This window comes from Pleurodeles waltl, chromosome 9 (assembly GCF_031143425.1).
Source record: "Pleurodeles waltl isolate 20211129_DDA chromosome 9, aPleWal1.hap1.20221129, whole genome shotgun sequence".
In the NCBI taxonomy this organism is placed as follows: domain Eukaryota; kingdom Metazoa; phylum Chordata; class Amphibia; order Caudata; family Salamandridae; genus Pleurodeles; species Pleurodeles waltl.
The window spans coordinates 1181792391-1181814143 of NC_090448.1; the positions used below are offsets into that span (position 1 = coordinate 1181792391).

Below are 21753 nucleotides of genomic sequence, written 5' to 3' on the forward strand. Positions count from 1 at the left end.
AAGCTTTGCAGGACGTGCTCCCTTGCTGCTGATTCTGAGAGAATATCTCAGGGTGCCTTGCCACCGCTGACTAGTCCGCGCACGGGCAAGGGTGCACTTAGATTTGGGAGTCCGCTGAAGATGGGCCTGGCAGGATGGGCTGTCATCAGCTGCCAGATTCTGGGATGTGAGCTGGCACTTGGAGCCAGACCAGCAATGCTGCCTTCTTGGAAACTCTGCAAAAAGGCAGGGAATGGATTAGGCCAGAGAGAGGATTCTGTGTCGCTGTCCTCCTTGAGCAAAGCGCACACTCTAGGATTGAGAACGAGCCTGCTATTGCTGCAAAGTGAGGCGACTGCACAAGGCTGGAATATTGACCCAGACAGCATGAGAACAGCACAGCTCTGAAACAAAACTGCTGTCTGAGCCACTGCCTTTGAGATGCAGGCATGGACAGGCTGGCTCTCGCTGGCTAGCCAGAATAAGACACTTGCACTGCACAGAGCAACATCCTGTATCATCTCTCCATGTCACCCCTGGGAGACAGCTCGTTGTAACCAGACAGGCTGCAGGCCCAACCACAGGAAAAAGTTAAAGAAACATCAGGAAAAACTAGTGCTTTTTTGTTGTAAGCAGTGTAAACACAGGTGACCCTCCTCAACAAATAACTTGTGTGGGTTGAACTGTCGCGTGTGTGGTGACATTACATTTCTCAAAGACCTGAGTGCAGAAGATGCTATTGCAGGCTGAGCAACGCTAAGCTGTGTGCCAGACACCCGTCACGGTTGAGACTGTGATCACCAACTGCACCAGAGCAGCAACACTGCGGGTTAATGGTCGAACACAGCCCAGTCGCTGCAATGTGTCCGACACTCAAGTACTGCGCGTGCGCGTGCACCTAGAAAGGACAGCACTTGATAACATGCAGATCCGTGAACTAGGCGGAGTGCGCGTATGTGACCAGACCTTCTGCACACGCCGCCCGATCCCAAGGACGCAGCAGGAACAGCGCATTCAGATTACTGTGCAGTATTAAAAGTGTTGACTATTGGAGTTCCAAACCCCATTTTACTTTCTGATACTTGAAGAGGAAGCTTTACCTGCTGGTACTTCCAGTGCCCTGAGACAAAGCCCAGAGGGCAGGGCCCTTCTGTCCTGTGCAGCAGAACCACACCGCAGGGGCCACTTGTTGCTTTGACTCCACATCTAGGAGAATAAGGCCCTGGTTTACGGTTTAGTGGACAGGTCACTCCATCACGGACATCCTGTGCACTGTATGACGATCTCCATAGGCTATAATGGAATTGTAATATGAAGGACGGAATATGCGTCAAACAGGCTACGGCTTTACACGTTCCATGTCCTCTTGGAACTCCAACAGTTATGAAAAGCTCTAAAAAATGTACACATTCAATATCGGTTTGACTGCTTGCGGTCGGATCGTAAGGACGACGGAAGAACTGTCTGCTAATGTTCATATCTACAAGATGCTGAACCAGTGGCCCAAGTACGCACCTTACTTGGCTACAGCCTAACATCAGTCATAGAAGCAAATGCTTGCAGAGAGCGGCATGTGGGGCAGTGTTTGGCACATAATCGGATCATCTCAACTGGTTTCTTCACACATAAATGTGAAAGCACAGCAAACAGGAGCCAGTTGGTAATGTCATTTGATGGCGTATTTCCACCATCCGTGCAGCCTCGTGCATTGAGGTCGAAGCTAGCAGGCGGGTACTCACTGAGGACTGGTGCTGGCAAAGCAGAAGGATTCAAGCATTACTGGGATAAGACCCAGACCTCCCACGCCCGCCCGAGGCTCAGGAGTCAGGAAGGTGCAACCTGGATGGAGAAGACCACAGCAAGGATCCCGCCGCTCTCATAGGTGGGACACTAAGCAGCGGGAAGGTCATGGACCACTGCAGTCTCAGTGTAAGGACGCCTACTGCCCTGGGGGAAATGACAGGTCTCAGTCAGCCCCAGAGGCCATGCACTGACTACAACCCGAGCTTCCAAGAGGTGATATGATGGTAAGGCTTAATCAAACTGGCATGCCAGTACATCAGGTATTTACTGGTGATCTTGGTCTTTTTGTCAAGTGCGACAAAAGAAACTTTGAGGGGACCCTCACATTCCCAAGTTCCACAAACCAGGTCTTGCTGCAGCCTGAGTGCTCTTGCTGATCAAAGGTGCCTCCTTCCTCAGAATCTAACACAAAGGTTTAGGCCCTTTAGAAAATGCTGCTACCCTCACAGCTCTGGGGGGTAGTTTCATATCGGTCTGGCAGCTTTCGGGAGGTGGACAAGGCCCCCCCCTAACTATACATAAAGACAGCAAGCCTATATGTCCAGTATAGATGCCATAACTTGACTAAAAGATTAACAGCAATAAAGGGATAAGGCACACAGAAATCAGAGATTTCCAGTCTAGACGTACAACCTTCCTGCCAGAGACCAAGACGCAGATAATGTCACCCAGAGTATAAAAGTAAAGAACTGCTGGAAGGAAAACAGAAGTCAGCACTAAAAACAAATATAGACACTGAAACGGAGTATCAAATCTCAGCCCCAGTGGCTGCTCTATCTACCAACTGTCGTTCCCTCTTGCCACCCTTAAAGGTGACACTTTTCCCACCTCAGTGTCAGCCTAGCACAGTGACTGCCTCTACCTCCCTCCACTCGCAGTGACTGCCTCTGTTCACCCCGGGCGGCCACATCTTTCTACTCGAAGTAACCACTTCTACATACCCCAGTGACAGCCTATACTCACTCTCAAGTAGCATCCTCTGCCCATCCCTGGGGACAGCTGCTCCCGCTTGTCACTGACAGCCTCTTCCCTCCTATCAGCGATGGCCTCCGCTGCCCACAGCGATGGCCTCCGCTGCCCACAGCGATGGCCTCCGCTGCCCACAGCAATGGCCTCCGCTACCCACAGCAATGGCCTCCGCTACCCACAGCAATGGCCTCCGCTACCCACAGCAATGGCCTCCGCTACCCACAGCAATGGCCTCCGCTACCCGGAGTGATGCAGCTGCACAGTCTCAGTGATGGCCTCTACTTACTGGAAGTCACAGCCTCCGTCTACCCTCAGTGACAGCCTCTACAGTTCACTGACCACCTATACGTTACCTCCTGACATATTACCTTTGCACTGTCCATTTGTGACTGCATCAGCCCTCACCCTCAGTGCCCACCTCCTCATTCCATCAACAAACCCCTCCACCCTCTCGGGCACACTCAACAGTCCACTAGTAACTTTCTCTCAACCTCAGTGACACTGCCACATTCCATGAATAGCCCATCAGTCACTTCCTGTACTCACCTTTAGTGACCACCTCCATATTCCATCACCAGTCCATCAGTCACTTCCTGTACTCACCCTCAGTGACCCCCCTCCACACGCCATCACCAGTCCATCAGTCACTTCCTGTTCTCACCCTCAGTGACCCCCGCCACACGCCATCACCAGTCCATCAGTCACTTCCTGTTCTCACCCTCAGTGACCCCCTCCACACGCCATCACCAGTCCATCAGTCACTTCCTGTACTCACCCTCAGTGACAGGCTGCAGCTTGGATGAGCGCTCAGAGTCGGGCGAGTGGAGCGGCTCGGGCTCCTTCAGGCTCTCCAGGTGCATGAACGGGTCGTAGTCCACTGAGGCCAGGTCCGACAGGCTGAGCGGGAAGTAGCGGGGGTTACTGAAGTGCTGCGCCCCGTACACACACCCGTGAAGAACCTGCAAGACAAACCGTGATTCTGGGGGTGAACTCGAAGGGTACTACAGAGTGAAAGCAAGGAATGAGTAAACAGTCAACGCTAAGAAACAAAGAGCTCTAACAAGTGGAGCATAGACAAAAAAGCAACAGCGAAGGGGACAGTAATCGCAGGCATTAATGGACAAGCAGCACAGAATTCCATTTAGAAGGCACGTCGAAGTAGGAACATTGATGCCAGGTGGCACACAGCTATCAGCAGGAGCAGTGGGCCACTGGGAACCAGCAAAGGGGACCAGAGCCCTGAAGGGATTATGTGAGGGGAGGAGGAGGCAGGGAACACCAGCTAAGAGACCACTTATCCAGGCAGGATTTCAAGGGGTTGGTGGGAGTTACACCAAAGTGTCAAACAAAGCTATAAGGGGAAGTAAACATTAGCCCTTAAGGCACTGATCACCAGTGAAAGGCAACAGAGTGAAAAGGGGGTAGTGAAACGAAACAGTCAGCAGACAACTACCAAGGTGAGTCAAATCACTGAGTTAGTGAGGGAACCATGGAGAGAAAAGAACCAACTCTACTGGGACAGGTGAAGTCAAACAGCACTAAGGAATGGGCCATTAACTGAGAGAGGAAGGCAGCGAACAAAAGGGAAAGGTATATGGACCTTAAGGAATAAGGGACCATCTGCTACAAGAGGAAGGCACAGGCACAGGACCCTTTAGGAATAAGTAACCGTCAAGCTGGGAAAGAAAAGCACAGAACATCAGAGGAAAATATATCAATCTTTCACAAGGGAGTGTCAGCTGAGAGAGGAAGGCAGGGAACAAAAGAGACATATGAACCTTTTCGAAGGGACGATCAGCTTAGCGAGGAAGGCAGAGAACACAAGCAAAACTTATAAAAGCCTTTAGAAAGAAGGCACCAACAACTAGGAGAGGAAGGCAGAGAACACCAGAGAAAGGAATAAAATCCTTTAGTAAGAAGTGGCCAGCAGCTGGGAGAGGAAGGCAGAGAACACCAGAGAAAGGAATAAAATCCTTTAGTAAGAAGGGACCAGCTGCTGGGAGAGGAAGGCAGAGAACACCAGTGAAAGGTATAAAATCCTTTCGTGAGAAGGGACCAGCAGCTGGGAGAGGAAAGCAGAGAACACCAGAGAAAGGAATAAAATCCTTTAGTAAGAAGGGAAGTCAGCTGGGAGAGGAAGGCAGAGAACACCAGAGAAAGGTAAAAAAAAGCCTTTAGTAAGAAGGGACCAGAAGCTGGGAGAGGAAGGCAGAGAACACCAGTGAAAGCTATAAAATCCTTTAGTAAGAAGGGACCAGCAGCTGGGAGAGGAAGGCAGAGAACACCAGAGAAAGGAATAAAATCCTTTAGTAAGAAGGGACCAGCTGCTGGGAGAGGAAGGGAGAGAACACCAGTGAAAGGTATAAAATTCTTTCGTGAGAAGGGACCAGCAGCTGGGAGAGGAAAGCAGAGAACACCAGAGAAAGGAATAAAATCCTTTAGTAAGAAGGGAAGTCAGCTGGGAGAGGAAGGCAGAGAACACCAGAGAAAGGTAAAAAAAAGCCTTTAGTAAGAAGGGACCAGCAGCTGGGAGAGGAAGGCAGAGAACACCAGTGAAAGCTATAAAATCCTTTAGTAAGAAGGGACCAGCAGCTGGCAGAGGAAGGCAGAGAACACCAGTGAAAGGTATAAAATCCTTTAGTAAGAAGGGACAATCAGCTGGGAGAGGAAAGCAGAGAACACCAGTGAAAGGTATAAAAGTATTTCGTAAGAAGGGACCAGCAGCTGGGAGAGATAGACAGAGAACACCTGAGAGAAAGGTAAAAAAGCCTTTAGTAAGAAGGGACCAGCAGCTGGGAGAGGAGGGCAGAGAATACCAGAGAAAGGTAAAAAAAAGCCTTTAGTAAGAAGGGACCAGCAGCTGGGAGAGGAAGGCAGAGAACACCCGAGAAAGGTAAAAAAGCCTTTAGTAAGAAAGGACCAGCAGCTGGGAGTGGAAGGCAGAGAACACCAGAGAAAGGTATAAAATCCTTTCATAAGAAGGGACCAGCAGCTGGCAGAGGAAGGCAGAGAACACCAGAGAAAGGTATAAAATCCTTTAGTAAGAAGGGACCATCAGCTGGGAGAGGAAAGCAGAGAACACCAGTGAAAGGTAAAAAAGCCTTTAGTAAGAAGGGACGTCAGCTGGGAGAGGAAGGCAGAGAACACCAGAGAAAGGTATAAAATTCTTTAGTGAGAAGGGACTAGCAGCTGGGAGAGGAAGGCAGAGAACACCAGTGAAAGGTAAACAAATCCTTTAGTAAGAAGGGACCAGCAGCTGGGAGAGGAAGGCAGAGAACATCAGTGAAAGGTATAAAATCCTTTCATAAGAAGGGACCAGCAGCTGGGAAAGGAGGGCGAGAACACCAGAGAAAGGTAAAAAAGCCTTTAGTAAGAAAGGACCAGCAGCTGGGAGAGGAAGGCAGAGAACACCAGTGAAAGCTATAAAATCCTTTAGTAAGAAGGGACCAGCAGCTGGCAGAGGAAAGCAGAGAACACCAGTGAAAGGTATAAAAGTATTTCGTAAGAAGGGACCAGCAGCTGGGAGAAGAAGACAGAGAACACATGAGAAAGGTAAAAACGCCTTTAGTAAGAAGGGACCAGCAGCTGGGAGAGGAGGGCAGAGAACACCAGACAAAGGTAAAAAAAATAAAGCCTTTAGTAAGAAGGGACCAGCAGCTGGGAGAGGAAGGCAGAGAACACCCGAGAAAGGTAAAAAAGCCTTTAGTAAGAAAGGACCAGCATCTGGGAGAGGAAGGCAGAGAACACCAGAGAAAGGTATAAAATCCTTTAGTAAGAAGGGACCATCAGCTGGGAGAGGAAAGCAGAGAACACCAGTGAAAGGTAAAAAAGCCTTTAGTAAGAAGGGACGTCAGCTGGGAGAGGAAGGCAGAGAACACCAGAGAAAGGTATAAAATTATTTAGTAAGAAGGGACCATCAGCTGGGAGAGGAAAGCAGAGAACACCAGTGAAAGGTAAAAAAGCCTTTAGTAAGAAGGGACGTCAGCTGGGAGAGGAAGGCAGAGAACACCAGAGAAAGGTATAAAATTCTTTAGTGAGAAGGGACCAGCAGCTGGGTTAGGAAGGCAGAGAACACCAGTGAAAGGTAAAAAAATCCTTTAGTAAGAAGGGACCAGCAGCTGGGAGAGGAAGGCAGAGAACATCAGTGAAAGGTATAAAATCATTTCATAAGAAGGGACCAGCAGCTGGGCTGGGAAAGGAGGGCAGAGAACACCAGAGAAAGGTAAAAAAGCCTTTAGTAAGAAAGGACCAGCAGCTGGGAGAGGAAGGCAGAGAACACCAGAGAAAGGTATAAAATCCTTTAGTAAGAAGGGACCAGCAGCTGGGAGAGGAAGGCAGAGAACACCAGAGAAAGAATCCTTTAGTAAGAAGGGACCAGCAGCTGGGAGAGGAAGGCAGAGAACATCAGTGAAAGGTATAAAATCCTTTCATAAGAAGGGACCAGCAGCTGGGAAAGGAGGGCAGAGAACACCAGTGAAAGGTATAAAAGTATTTCGTAAGAAGGGTCCAGTAGCTGGGAGAGGAAGGCAGAGAACACCAGAGAAAGGTAAAAAATCCTTTAGTAAGAAGGGACCAGCAGCTGGGAGAGGAAGGCAGAGAACACCAGAGAAAGGTATTTGAGCCTTTAGGAATAAAGAACCGTCAGCTAAGGCAGGGAACAAAGAGAAAGATATATCAGCTTTTAGGTTAAGACCGTCAGCCAGGAGAAGAAGGCATTGAACAACAGAGAAAGAGCCCTCAGGAAGGAACCAGATCGGAGAGAGAGGAACAGAACAACAGAAAAAAGTAGATCGGCCTTTAGGAAGAAGGGACGATCTGCTGGGAGAGGAAGACACAGAAAAAGGTGTCTGAAACTTTAGGAAGAAATGGCCATAAACAAGAAGGGAACATGAGCCGTGGGAGTGGGGATATAGGCATCAGAGCAGGGACATGAGAGCCAGGTGGCAAAGTGGGCACAGACCGCCAGTGAAAGACGCGAGTCTTAGAAAAGACGAAACACTGAGCATCAGTTTTAAGAATATGATCGCATGGATGAGGGGGGGCAGAGTGTAAGTGAAAGCGACCTGGGTCTTGGAAGGATGACACACTGAGCTTGAGTTTAAGGGACATGATTGCACGGATGAGGGAGCAGAGAGTGTCGGTGAAAGAGACCTGGGTCTTGGAAGGATGACACACTGAGCTTGAGTTTAAGGGACATGATTGCACGGATGAGGGAGCAGAGAGTGTCGGTGAAAGAGACCTGGGTCTTGGAAGGATGACACACTGAGTTGAGTTTAAAGGACATGATTGCACGGATGAGGGAGCAGAGAGTGTCGGTGAAAGAGACCTGGATCTTGGAAGGATGACACACTGAGCTTGAGTTTAAGGGACATGATTGCACGGATGAGGGAGCAGAGAGTGTCGGTGAAAGAGACCTGGGTCTTGGAAGGATGACACACTGAGTTGAGTTTAAAGGACATGATTGCACGGATGAGGGAGCAGAGAGTGTCGGTGAAAGAGACCTGGATCTTGGAAGGATGACACACTGAGCTTGAGTTTAAGGGACATGATTGCACGGATGAGGGAGCAGAGAGTGTCGGTGAAAGAGACCTGGGTCTTGGAAGGATGACACACTGAGTTGAGTTTAAAGGACATGATTGCACGGATGAGGGAGCAGAGAGTGTCGGTGAAAGAGACCTGGGTCTTGGAAGGATGACACACTGAGCTTGAGTTTAAAGGACATGATTGCACGGATGAGGGAGCAGAGAGTGTCGGTGAAAGAGACCTGGGTCTTGGAAGGATGACACACTGAGCTTGAGTTTAAAGGACATGATCGCACGGATGAGGGAGCAGAGAGTGTCGGTGAAAGCGACCTGGGTCTTGGAAGGATGACACACTGAGTTGAGTTTAAAGGACATGATTGCACGGATGAGGGAGCAGAGAGTGTCGGTGAAAGAGACCTGGGTCTTGGAAGGATGACACACTGAGTTGAGTTTAAAGGACATGATTGCACGGATGAGGGAGCAGAGAGTGTCGGTGAAAGAGACCTGGGTCTTGGAAGGATGACACACTGAGCTTGAGTTTAAAGGACATGATCGCACGGATGAGGGAGCAGAGAGTGTCGGTGAAAGAGACCTGGGTCTTGGAAGGATGACACACTGAGTTGAGTTTAAAGGACATGATTGCACGGATGAGGGAGCAGAGAGTGTCGGTGAAAGAGACCTGGGTCTTGGAAGGATGACACACTGAGTTGAGTTTAAAGGACATGATTGCACGGATGAGGGAGCAGAGAGTGTCGGTGAAAGAGACCTGGGTCTTGGAAGGATGACACACTGAGTTGAGTTTAAAGGACATGATCGCACGGATGAGGGAGCAGAGAGTGTCGGTGAAAGAGACCTGGATCTTGGAAGGATGACACACTGAGTTGAGTTTAAAGGACATGATTGCACGGATGAGGGAGCAGAGAGTGTCGGTGAAAGAGACCTGGATCTTGGAAGGATGACACACTGAGCTTGAGTTTAAGGGACATGATTGCACGGATGAGGGAGCAGAGAGTGTCGGTGAAAGAGACCTGGATCTTGGAAGGATGACACACTGAGCTTGAGTTTAAGGGACATGATTGCACGGATGAGGGAGCAGAGAGTGTCGGTGAAAGAGACCTGGGTCTTGGAAGGATGACACACTGAGCTTGAGTTTAAGGGACATGATTGCACGGATGAGGGAGCAGAGAGTGTCGGTGAAAGAGACCTGGATCTTGGAAGGATGACACACTGAGCTTGAGTTTAAGGGACATGATTGCACGGATGAGGGAGCAGAGAGTGTCGGTGAAAGAGACCTGGATCTTGGAAGGATGACACACTGAGTTGAGTTTAAAGGACATGATTGCACGGATGAGGGAGCAGAGAGTGTCGGTGAAAGAGACCTGGGTCTTGGAAGGATGACACACTGAGCTTGAGTTTAAGGGACATGATTGCACGGATGAGGGAGCAGAGAGTGTCGGTGAAAGAGACCTGGGTCTTGGAAGGATGACACACTGAGTTGAGTTTAAAGGACATGATTGCACGGATGAGGGAGCAGAGTGCAAGTGAAAGAAACGTGAGATAGATGAGGAACAGCCCAGGGAACATAGGCCATAAGGGCAGAGGTTTAAAGGAGCAGATAAAGGAACATGATCTCCTATGAAGTTAAAAGATGGGACAGAACACCAGTAAGAGACATGTACGATCAAGGTGGTGAAGGGGCACAGGGTGCAAGTGCAGGGGAAACAAGCTATGGTGGTAAGAGGGCAAGAAGCCAGCGAGGGCATATTCTTGGGGAGGGTATAAATCAGAGTTTAATGGACATAAGCGTACGGGTTACAGGGCACCCAGCACCAGAGGAAGAGACATGCACCATGGGGAGAAGAAGGGCACAGGGCACATAATGCGGGGCCACGTGTGAAGAGGGTGCCAGCGGAGGAGACATGAGCCCAGGGTTGAAGGATGTAAAGGATGCTAGATGAGGAGACATGGGCTGAGGTGTGGCCCAGAAAGCCAGTGGGGGAGGTATACTTCTTGGTGAGTAGAGCTCAGAACCTGAATTCAGAAGATAATAGAAGATAATACCCATGAACGTAGGGGTTAAAGAGTACGAGTGGGGGAGACATGAGCCAGCAGGTTAAGCTGGTGAGCATGAGGAGGGCACAGATTTTGAGCTTAGAAGATGTGACTGCTGGTGATGAGGGCAGGGGTATAGTAAGATTGTGAAGAAGAAATTACCCTTAGTGCCAGTCAGAGGACCGATGTTCAAACAAGATTACCTTGTATGCACAGTTGAGCACCGAATTGTCACGCTTGTCATTCTCGGCTCCAGCGATACGCACCGGCTTCAGAAGGGTCTTCAGGGGCAGCGCCATGATCCAGTCCAGAAGACAGAGCAGCAACGAGACGACTAACTGAAATAGATGGAATCATAAGACACCACCCAGGGGAGCTTCACCACTCAAGCAGTCCATGGGCAACAACTGATGCCCGGCTGACACATGGGACACGGACACAATAGGCCAGGCCATGGGGCACAAACTGACAGCCAATGGCAGTTCACGCAGCACACGACACCCTATGCCAAAAAAAAAAAACATGAACAAGACACACAGATACTGCCAGACCAACCCAGCCAGCACCCAGAGACTCCTAGAGCAGACCAGGAAGCGCACACACAGACTCCTAGAGCAGACCAGGAAGCGCACACAGAGACTCCTAGAGCAGACCAGGAAGCGCACACAGAGACTCCTAGAGCAGACCAGGAAGCGCACACAGAGACTCCTAGAGCAGACCAGGACGCGCACACACAGACTCCTAGAGCAGGCCAGGAAGCGCACACACAGACTCCTAGAGCAGACCAGGAAGCGCACACACAGACTCCTAGAGCAGACCAGGAAGCGCACACACAGACTCCTAGAGCAGGCCAGGAAGCGCACACACAGACTCCTAGAGCAGGCCAGGAAGCGCACACACAGACTCCTAGAGCAGACCAGGAAGCGCACACAGAGACTCCTAGAGCAGACCAGGAAGCACACACACAGACTCCTAGAGCAGACCAGGAAGCGCACACACAGACTCCTAGAGCAGACCAGGAAGCGCACACAGAGACTCCTAGAGCAGACCAGGAAGCACACACACAGACTCCTAGAGCAGACCAGGAAGCGCACACACAGACTCCTAGAGCAGACCAGGAAGCACACACACAGACTCCTAGAGCAGACCAGGAAGCGCACACACAGACTCCTAGAGCAGACCAGGAAGCGCACACACAGACTCCTAGAGCAGACCAGGAAGCGCACACACAGACTCCTAGAGCAGACCAGGAAGCGCGCACACAGACTCCTAGAGCAGACCAGGAAGCGCACACAGAGACTCCTAGAGCAGGCCAGGAAGCGCACACACAGACTCCTAGAGCAGACCAGGAAGCGCGCACACAGACTCCTAGAGCAGACCAGGAAGCGCACACACAGACTCCTAGAGCAGACCAGGAAGCGCGCACACAGACTCCTAGAGCAGACCAGGAAGCGCACACAGAGACTCCTAGAGCAGGCCAGGAAGCGCACACACAGACTCCTAGAGCAGACCAGGAAGCGCGCACACAGACTCCTAGAGCAGACCAGGAAGTGCACACAGAGACTCCAAGGCCAGCTCCTGCATCACACACAGACTCCTAGAGCAGACCAGGAAGCGCACACAGACTCCTAGAGCAGGCCAGGAAGCGCACACACAGACTCCTAGAGCAGTCCAGGAAGCGCACACAGAGACTCCTAGAGCAGACCAGGAAGCGCACACACAGACTCCTAGAGCAGGCCAGGAAGCACACACACAGACTCCTAGAGCAGGCCAGGAAGCACACACACAGACTCCTAGAGCAGGCCAGGAAGCGCACACACAGACTCCTAGAGCAGGCCAGGAAGCGCACACACAGACTCCTAGAGCAGACCAGGAAGCGCACACACAGACTCCTAGAGCAGACCAGGAAGCGCACACACAGACTCCTAGAGCAGGCCAGGAAGCGCACACACAGACTCCTAGAGCAGACCAGGAAGCGCACACAGAGACTCCTAGAGCAGGCCAGGAAGCGCACACACAGACTCCTAGAGCAGACCAGGAAGCGCGCACACAGACTCCTAGAGCAGACCAGGAAGCGCACACACAGACTCCTAGAGCAGACCAGGAAGCGCACACAGAGACTCCTAGAGCAGACCAGGAAGCGCACACACAGACTCCTAGAGCAGACCAGGAAGCGCACACACAGACTCCTAGAGCAGACCAGGAAGCGCACACACAGACTCCTAGAGCAGGCCAGGAAGCGAACACACAGACTCCTAGAGCAGGCCAGGAAGCACACACAGAGACTCCTAGAGCAGACCAGGAAGCGCACACACAGACTCCTAGAGCAGACCAGGAAGCGCACACACAGACTCCTAGAGCAGACCAGGAAGCGCACACACAGACTCCTAGAGCAGGCCAGGAAGCACACACACAGACTCCTAGAGCAGGCCAGGAAGCACACACACAGACTCCTAGAGCAGGCCAGGAAGCACACACACAGACTCCTAGAGCAGGCCAGGAAGCGCACACACAGACTCCTAGAGCAGACCAGGAAGCGCACACAGAGACTCCTAGAGCAGACCAGGAAGCTCACACACAGACTCCTAGAGCAGGCCAGGAAGCGCACACACAGACTCCTAGAGCAGACCAGGAAGCGCGCACACAGACTCCTAGAGCAGACCAGGAAGCTCACACACAGACTCCTAGAGCAGGCCAGGAAGCGCACACAGAGACTCCTAGAGCAGACCAGGAAGCGCACACACAGACTCCTAGAGCAGACCAGGAAGCGCACACACAGACTCCTAGAGCAGACCAGGAAGCGCACACAGAGACTCCTAGAGCAGGCCAGGAAGCGCACACACAGACTCCTAGAGCAGGCCAGGAAGCGCACACACAGACTCCTAGAGCAGGCCAGGAAGCGCACACAGAGACTCCTAGAGCAGACCAGGAAGCGCACACACAGACTCCTAGAGCAGACCAGGAAGCGCACACAGAGACTCCAAGGCCAGCTCCTGCATCACACACAGACTCCTAAAGCAGACCAGGAAGCGCACACAGAGACTCCTAGAGCAGACCAGGAAGCGCACACACAGACTCCTAGAGCAGGCCAGGAAGCACACACACAGACTCCTAGAGCAGGCCAGGAAGCACACACACAGACTCCTAGAGCAGGCCAGGAAGCGCACACACAGACTCCTAGAGCAGGCCAGGAAGCGCGCACACAGACTCCTAGAGCAGACCAGGAAGCGCGCACACAGACTCCTAGAGCAGACCAGGAAGCGCACACACAGACTCCTAGAGCAGGCCAGGAAGCGCACACACAGACTCCTAGAGCAGACCAGGAAGCGCACACACAGACTCCTAGAGCAGACCAGGAAGCGCACACACAGACTCCTAGAGCAGACCAGGAAGCGCGCACACAGACTCCTAGAGCAGGCCAGGAAGCACACACACAGACTCCTAGAGCAGGCCAGGAAGCGCACACACAGACTCCTAGAGCAGGCCAGGAAGCGCACACACAGACTCCTAGAGCAGACCAGGAAGCGTGCACACAGACTCCTAGAGCAGACCAGGAAGCGTGCACACAGACTCCTAGAGCAGACCAGGAAGCGAACACACAGACTCCTAGAGCAGGCCAGGAAGCGCACACAGAGACTCCTAGAGCAGACCAGGAAGCGCACACAGAGACTCCTAGAGCAGACCAGGAAGCGCACACACAGACTCCTAGAGCAGACCAGGAAGCGCACACACAGACTCCTAGAGCAGGCCAGGAAGCGCACACACAGACTCCTAGAGCAGGCCAGGAAGCGCACACACAGACTCCTAGAGCAGACCAGGAAGCGCACACACAGACTCCTAGAGCAGACCAGGAAGCACACACACAGACTCCTAGAGCAGACCAGGAAGCGTGCACACAGACTCCTAGAGCAGACCAGGAAGCGTGCACACAGACTCCTAGAGCAGACCAGGAAGCGAACACACAGACTCCTAGAGCAGGCCAGGAAGCGCACACAGAGACTCCTAGAGCAGACCAGGAAGCGCACACAGAGACTCCTAGAGCAGACCAGGAAGCGCACACACAGACTCCTAGAGCAGACCAGGAAGCGCACACACAGACTCCTAGAGCAGGCCAGGAAGCGCACACACAGACTCCTAGAGCAGGCCAGGAAGCGCACACACAGACTCCTAGAGCAGACCAGGAAGCGCACACACAGACTCCTAGAGCAGACCAGGAAGCACACACACAGACTCCAAGGCCAGCTCCTGCAGCACACACAGACATTCCCATGCCAACTGAAGAACACAGTGTCAGACACCACGGTAGCGTTCCTCTGTACGGGAAGCACATCCAATAAAAAGGGACACGCGCTCAATTAGCCTCCATTCAGTGAATGGCCAGTTTGCATCCCTAGCCCTGCTTGGAGCCCAGGCAGAGGGACCGGGTTCATGCTCGGAGGACTAGCTTCGGTGCCATGAGGAGTTGTCATGTTTACTACACATGGACAACACGACCAATAAGGAGGCACTAGAGGTTGGCCAAACTGCGCTCGGAGATTGCCAAAATTGACCGCCCTAAGGGAACGGGGAGTAGGAGCCTAGAGCCACAATGGAGGAGAGCTACACGCACTGAGGCAGCCTGGAGACACGCAGAGCGAGAGTACCACACGCACAGGGAGCCGAGGCTCTGTTTCTATTCAATCAATCACACACCACTGGATATTTTCAACTCGGAGAGACTTCCTCCAGTGCCAAGGACAGCGGTTCATTGTGCAGAGCGAGAGACAGCCCTTCACAGCTGGGACTCGGCAGCACTCTGCCTTATATTTGGCACTGGATCACACACATCGCATTATCAATTTGTCAAGCAGGGACTTTTTATCCAAGACTAACTTTTGCATAAAAAACAAGGAAATGTTACACATCCATTAAAAGCACAAAACATAAAAAGAGGCGGTGGAATATAAGACTTAATCTCAGCCACTGGTAATTAGTCCATATTCCAGTCCATCATTTTTTTGCCCACCATGTAAACAGAGATGGGAACCAGCAATATGCCAGATGCTGCTACTGTAGCAAATGCTCAGCATGAACTGCTGGGCCAGGTCCACTAGCAGCCCCAGACTGGTCTGTCTATTTGGCCCTGGTCAGAATGATGCAGCACGAGTCAAATGTTTTTCTAAGTGACTACATGAGGTTTGAAATGGCCAAACCTGGTCTGGGGCTGTTTGTTCTCTTTTGGAGGGAACCTGGCCTGGCATTACACGCTAGACTCTTACTACTGGCGCACAAGAAGGCTGATTTGCATCTTTCTGGTGTCGATCTAGAGTAGAATACAGGACAAAAAAGGTTGGCTGGGTCACGGTCCCAAATAATTACTGGTGGCTGAAGCTAATTCAAGCATTCAGCCATCACACAGCTTTGTTCTCTTCATTCTAGGAACGCTGATTGCTATTTGGGGTAGACAAGTGCTCGTATCACAGCATAGGGTCACTACTTGCTAGATGTCACACAATTTAAATAAAATAAATCTGTGCTCAATCCCTGGTAATGTGACACAGAGCTTTCCGGCATAAATTTAAGGCCGCACGTAAAGTATTTAAGCAATGTATACACAGTAAGGAAAGTCACAAGAAAACAAAATCCCACAACCAATTTTATGTTTAAAATATGACCAAAATAACAAAACCCAATAAGGGAAGTCAGAGAGATTCATTGTTACTGTTAGGTGAAAATAGCACCAAAAAGCACAGAAGAAGATTAGTTACTTACCTGTAACTTTAGTTCTCCAGTATTGGAATTGTTAATAGATTCACATGCTCCAATCATTCCCAGTCATCGAGAGCCCCCAGTACCTTTAATTAAGTAAAGTAGTGTTAACCTAGGCTTAAACCTAAAGGCCCTTAGGCCTCTCAGTTTAGCACTCGATCAGAGTCATTTTAAGAAAAAAGGACCAAACTTCAGTGCCCACCAATCAGCCGACACCACCCTCTAGAACCTTCCTGAGGGAAGCTCCAGTGCCTCAGATTTTCTAAACACAAGTGTATATAGGATATAATAGAGGTGAAGTGAGCTTCTCCAGGGAGGCGGGCGGGTAGCATGTGAATCTGTGAAAGATTCCAATTCTGGAGAACTCAAGTTACAGGTAAGTAACTAATTTTCTTACTCCAGTATTGGATCTTTCATAGATTCACATGCTTGAATCAGAGTAGTAAGCAGTATTGCTGCACATTGTATTACACATCTGTCTGTTCACTATATACATTAATCACATGTTTAAATAAACATATACATAATTTAAAATTCTAAACATTATAGGCTAAACTTTTAATGAGAATTTACCATGTACTTCAAACCTTTTTTTTGTAGGCACTGTGCATACCTGACATCAGGATGGTTGGATGAAAGATATAGCTCATCTTTACTGGAAAAGATTTTAGGACCGCCTGGCCCAACGCTACCTCTACTTGAGATAATGCATCCAAGCAGTAATGCCTGGTAAAAGTATGGCAGCTTTTCCAAGTTGGTGCCCTACAAATGTCTTGGAACGGTACATCTGCAAACAGTGCTGCTGATGAGGAAACTGCCCGAGTTGAATGTGCACGGACAGAGGTTGGCAGTGGTTTGCCCGCTGCCTGATGGCAAAATCGGATTGCTGAAGAAATCCATCTAGCGATGCTCTGTTTAGAGAGCGGCTGAGCCCGTCTGGGTGGGCTGAAAGCCACAAATGGTTGGTTTTGCGAAATGCTTTAGTCCTGTCCAGATAGAATTTAATACATCTTTTAGGGCCAGATGTAGCAAAGGTTTTTACCCATTCTGTGTCTATGGGAAAAAGTGTTCGTACATATGGCCCTTAATGTCTAAAGAGTGTAACGCTTTCTCCGCTGGAGTTGTAGGATTTGGAAAGAATGTCCTGAAAACTAAAGGCTCATTTAAATGAAAGTCTGAGGAGACTTTTGGAATGAAACGTGGGTTGATGCCCAAGATTATTCTATCTTGTTTAATCTGTAAGAACGGATCCTGTATGGATAGTGCTTGTATCTCACTGACACGCCTGGCTGATGTTAGAGCAATCTGGAGAGACACTTTCCAGGAAAGGAATATCGTAGGAGCTCTATGAATTAGTTCAAATGGCTGCTTCATGAGTTGCGCAAGAACAACATTTAAATACCAGGAGGGAGGAGGAGGTCTGAAGGGTGGAAAAACTCTAAAAATCCCTTTTAGAAATCGCTTAATTAACCTAGAGGACCATAATGGAGGTGAAGAGCCTGACCGTCTATAAGACGCAATCACCGCCAAGTGAACCTTTATGAAGGAATGGGCAAGACCTGAGTGCTCTAAATGTAGCAAATAAGGCAATATTTGTTCCGGTTATGAGGAAAGAGGATCAATTTGTTGTTGTTGGCACCACAAACAACATTTCTTCTGCTTACATAAATAAGTCTTGTTGGTGCTAATTAATCTGACTTTGGACAGTATTTCTCTGCACTCCGGCCGAATGTTTAGATGTGCAGACTCAAGGTGCTCAGGAGCCATGCTGATAACTGCCTTGATTAAGGATTCGGATGAAAGATTTGTCCATTGTTTATTGTTAGCAGATGTGGAGATATTCTCGTGGGATGCAAGGCTTCACTGACAGGAGAAGAATATTCGTGAACCAATGCTGGCGAGGCCAGTACAGGGCTATTAATATTAGCATGCATGGTTCTCTCTTAATTTTCGATAAGACTCTCGGGATCAAGGGAATGGGCAGAAAAGCGTAGGCAAAGATTCCTGACCATGCTATGGAAAATGCATTCCCCCATGATCCCCTCTGGTGAGGCCAGGTTGCGTAGTATAGGCATTTGGTGTTTGACCTGCTGGTGAAGAGGTCGAGGTTGGGTGATCCCACTGGGAAAAAATGTGGTTGACCATGGATTGGTCTAGTTCCCATTCGTGACAGACAGATTTTAGTCTGCTGAGCGAGTCTCCTACCTTGTTCTTGCAGCCTGGAAGGTGAACTGCTGCTAGGAGTATACCATGCTGCACAGCCCAGTTCCCAATCTCCTGAGCTTCCTTGGAGAGAGGAAGAGATCTTGTGCCTCCCTGCTTGTTGATGTAATGCATTGTAGTGGTATTGTCTGTTCTTATTACCACTTCTGAATAGGCTATCTTCAGGAGGAAAGCCTGCAAGGCTAGGCGGACTGCTTTTAGCTCTAGCAGATTGATGTGCATTTTTTGTAACTACAGAGGCCATTTGCCTCTTATCTAAAGGTCATGTAGAACCACTCCCTAACCCTCCAAGGAGTTAGGCCAATGGAAAGATGATGTTTCTGAGACCACCACAGCAGAGCCTTGGTGATGGCCGGAGTGATTTTCATGTAATCTTCAAAGCTTCCGGAGACCTGGATCCATTGCAGATTGAGCGGTTCTTGCAGGGGGCACATTTTGAGTCTGCAGAGAGGAACTAGAGGTATGCATGAAGACATCATCCCCAATAAGAATTTGTAAAGGCATACTGAAAAGTATTCTTTTCTTTGTACTGACTTTGCCAGAGATATAAGTTTTTGTTGTCTTTCTACAGTGGGGCAGGCCATGATGGATTGAGTGTCCTGGTTTGCCCCTAAAAGAGTTATTGTGCGTGATGTCCGTGGTTTGGATTTCTCCCAGTTTATAGGTCAGGCCTAAGCTGTTGAGTAAGGCAATGCACTTTCTTGTTGACCTGCATGCTGCTGATAAGGTGTCTGCTTTTATCAGCCAGTCGTCTAAGTATGGGAATACTTGATGCTTCCTTCTCCTGAGAAAGGCTGAAATAGGAGCTAGGCACTTCGTGAATATCTTGGGAGCTGACTTTAGACCAAACGGAACGACTCGAAATTGAAAATGGCCTCCCGCTACCATGAATCTTAGGTGCTGTCTGTGGGCTGGGTGAATTGGGATGTGGATATATGCATTCTTCAGGTCTAGGGTAGACAAAGTCTCCCTGGTCCAACTGAAGAAGGACGTCCTGCAGGGTGATCAAGCAGCACAACTGTTTTCTCAAGTAGGTGTTTAATTCTCTGAGATTGAGGATCGGTCCCCAGTCTTTCCACTTTTTGCGAATGAGGAAGAATCTGAAGTAGAATCCATTTCCTCGCTGTGACAGGGGCACCCTTTCTTATGCGCCGTTGAGAAGCATTTTGTTGATCTCTCTCGAGTTGTTGTAGATACTTTGGTGACGTTCTGCGAGGAGGATTGGGAGGAAGCATTTGGACCAATTCCAGTGTATGCCCACACTTTACCAGCTGTAGGACCCACTTGTCCGATGTTATGGTTTGCCATTGCTGGAGAAAAAAATGATATCTTTCTGCCTAGATTTGGGGGCAGGTAGCTGGGGGCAGCTGGAGCCCTGGACACATCATGCTCTGCGAGCAGAGTCTTTAGTTGGACGAGCTGAGCATTCCCTGGTGGTAGACCTACTGTACACCGCTTGCGGAGGCTGTCTTTGGGTGTAATGCTGTCAAAATTGCTGGGAGGAGAATGCAAACAACGGATATCTGAATTGCTGGTAGCCTCCCCTAAATGAAGGCATTCCACGCTCTCTTGTGGCTCGAAAGGAAGGCTTACAAAACTGAAGTGTTCCCAAAGCTTTTGCCGTCTCTATGTCAGATTTAATCGACTGCAATGCCTTGTCAATATGTTTGCCGAACAGTGCTTGACCATCAAAAGGGCCAGCTTCCTACATCTAGTATCTTATTCTGCACTTCCAGACGGAATGATGTGGCCTTCAGCCAACCTTGTCTTCGGAGGACAGCAGCACCTGCAAGCTGACGAAACGCAGTAGTGGTTATGTCTATCGCACAATCTATTATCTCCGCCGATGTGAGTTCTCCCTCATGCAATGTCTTTCTAGCCTCTGATCTAATGTCCTCCGGCAACTAATCAAGATATGGGGGCGATGTCAGCCCATAATTGCCCATCATATCTGCCTAACACTGCCAGGGAGTTAGCCACTCTTATAGTGAGACTAGACATTGAGGAAAATCTTTTACCAATATTGTCTAAACGTCTACCCTCTTTGTCGGGAGATGCAGAGAGATTTTTGGATCTTTGGGCTGCTTGCGTTACCACCGAACCTGGGTGGGAGTGACCAGTCAAGCATGCAGAGGCCTCTTCCGGTGCTTTGTGCTTTTTATCCAAGCGTGGAAGCACTGCTGTGACTGTAGCTGGGTTTTGCATAACCCTCTAACCCTCCTCCGATATGTAACTGACTAGTGGCAAGGAGCGTACTGACTTCTGAAATGGTTCCTTAAAGTCATTAAAAACAATCAGTTTCTTTGGACGGCATTGGAAGTGCAAAACGCTTAGCTGCCCTTTCCATAAGATTGTGAAATCCTCCGATGTCCTCTGGAGGTGAATCTACTTTTGAAGGTGGAGGAGAAGGAGGAGCTGGAATAATATACTCATCCCTCTCCGAATAGTTGTCAAGGAGCTCACCTTCCTCGTGTTCTCCTTCCGATATGTCAGTCTCCTGAGGTAGGGTCACATCCGGTGTGTGGCCACATTCGACAGCGGTAGAGTGGTTGGTCTCTGATGCAGGGTGGCTACCCGAGAAACAGGCGATGAAGGAGGATGATGTTGCATGTGTTCTGTAGCAGGAAAGAGCCTACTGTAGTCAGCTAGCATCGCTCTGAGGTCAGATATTACAGAGTTTGGCATATACAAATCCTCTTGATATGCTTGATCACCTGCGTAGTAGTGTACTGATCATAAGCTTCGCTGTACTCCTCGTCGTCTACTGGTACTTTACGTTTAACTGTGAGGGTCTGTGAGCTGTCCCAAATGGACCCTTATCATCAGATTTGTCGTCACCCTCCAAGAGACGTATTGGAATTAGAGGGGTTATCTTACTAGAAGAAGTATGCTTCGGAGTAATTCTTGCTGGTTCCTGAATCCTGCTCAATTTTTCCCTCGTCGACAGAGTTGTAGACGCCTTTGTCAACGGCGTGACCTGAGCAGTCGTCAATGTTGTCCACATTGAAATCTTAACCGCCTATGGTTTCGTGGTGGAAGCTACCGTCGATGATGAAGACAGCACTGAGGAGACCGAGGTTACAGTCAGACAATGACAAAGTGTAGGTCTTTGTCGACGAAGTTGGTGCCGTTGTCCTTGTCGACGGTGGATGACTCACCATTGACGGTATTAATCCAGAAACTGTCGTCAATGGGCCTCGCTGCTGCCATCGTCGATGAGGATGTCGTCGACTGTGGAGTTTCGGCCAGTGGTCTGTCAACTGTAGGAGCAGAGGAAGGCCTTTTAAATGGTTCAGCAGACTTAGGAGGAGGCACAGATTACTATTTTGTAGGGCTTTCTGAACTGCTGACATGTCCTCTTTCCCCTTTTGTGGAGAATTGGGAGGTGATGAGGAAGGGGTGCGGCCTTTGTAAGACCCTGAGGTGGCCTTTTTGTAGGCCTTCCTTGGCTCCTATG

General features: G+C 49.8%; 1 protein-coding gene across 7 annotated transcripts in view; it reads right to left on the reverse strand.

The window, feature by feature from the left end:
• RALGAPA1 (Ral GTPase activating protein catalytic subunit alpha 1) overlaps positions 1-21753 on the reverse strand; it is a 623631-nt gene that overhangs the window by 264012 nt on the left and 337866 nt on the right. For all 7 annotated transcript variants that reach the window (XM_069209127.1, XM_069209123.1, XM_069209128.1 and 4 more), the window contains 2 exons: positions 10529-10663; positions 3527-3710 (listed from right to left, as the gene is read on the reverse strand). In XM_069209127.1, the coding sequence (XP_069065228.1) occupies positions 3527-3710; positions 10529-10663 (319 nt within the window). The remainder of the gene's footprint in view (positions 1-3526; positions 3711-10528; positions 10664-21753) is intronic.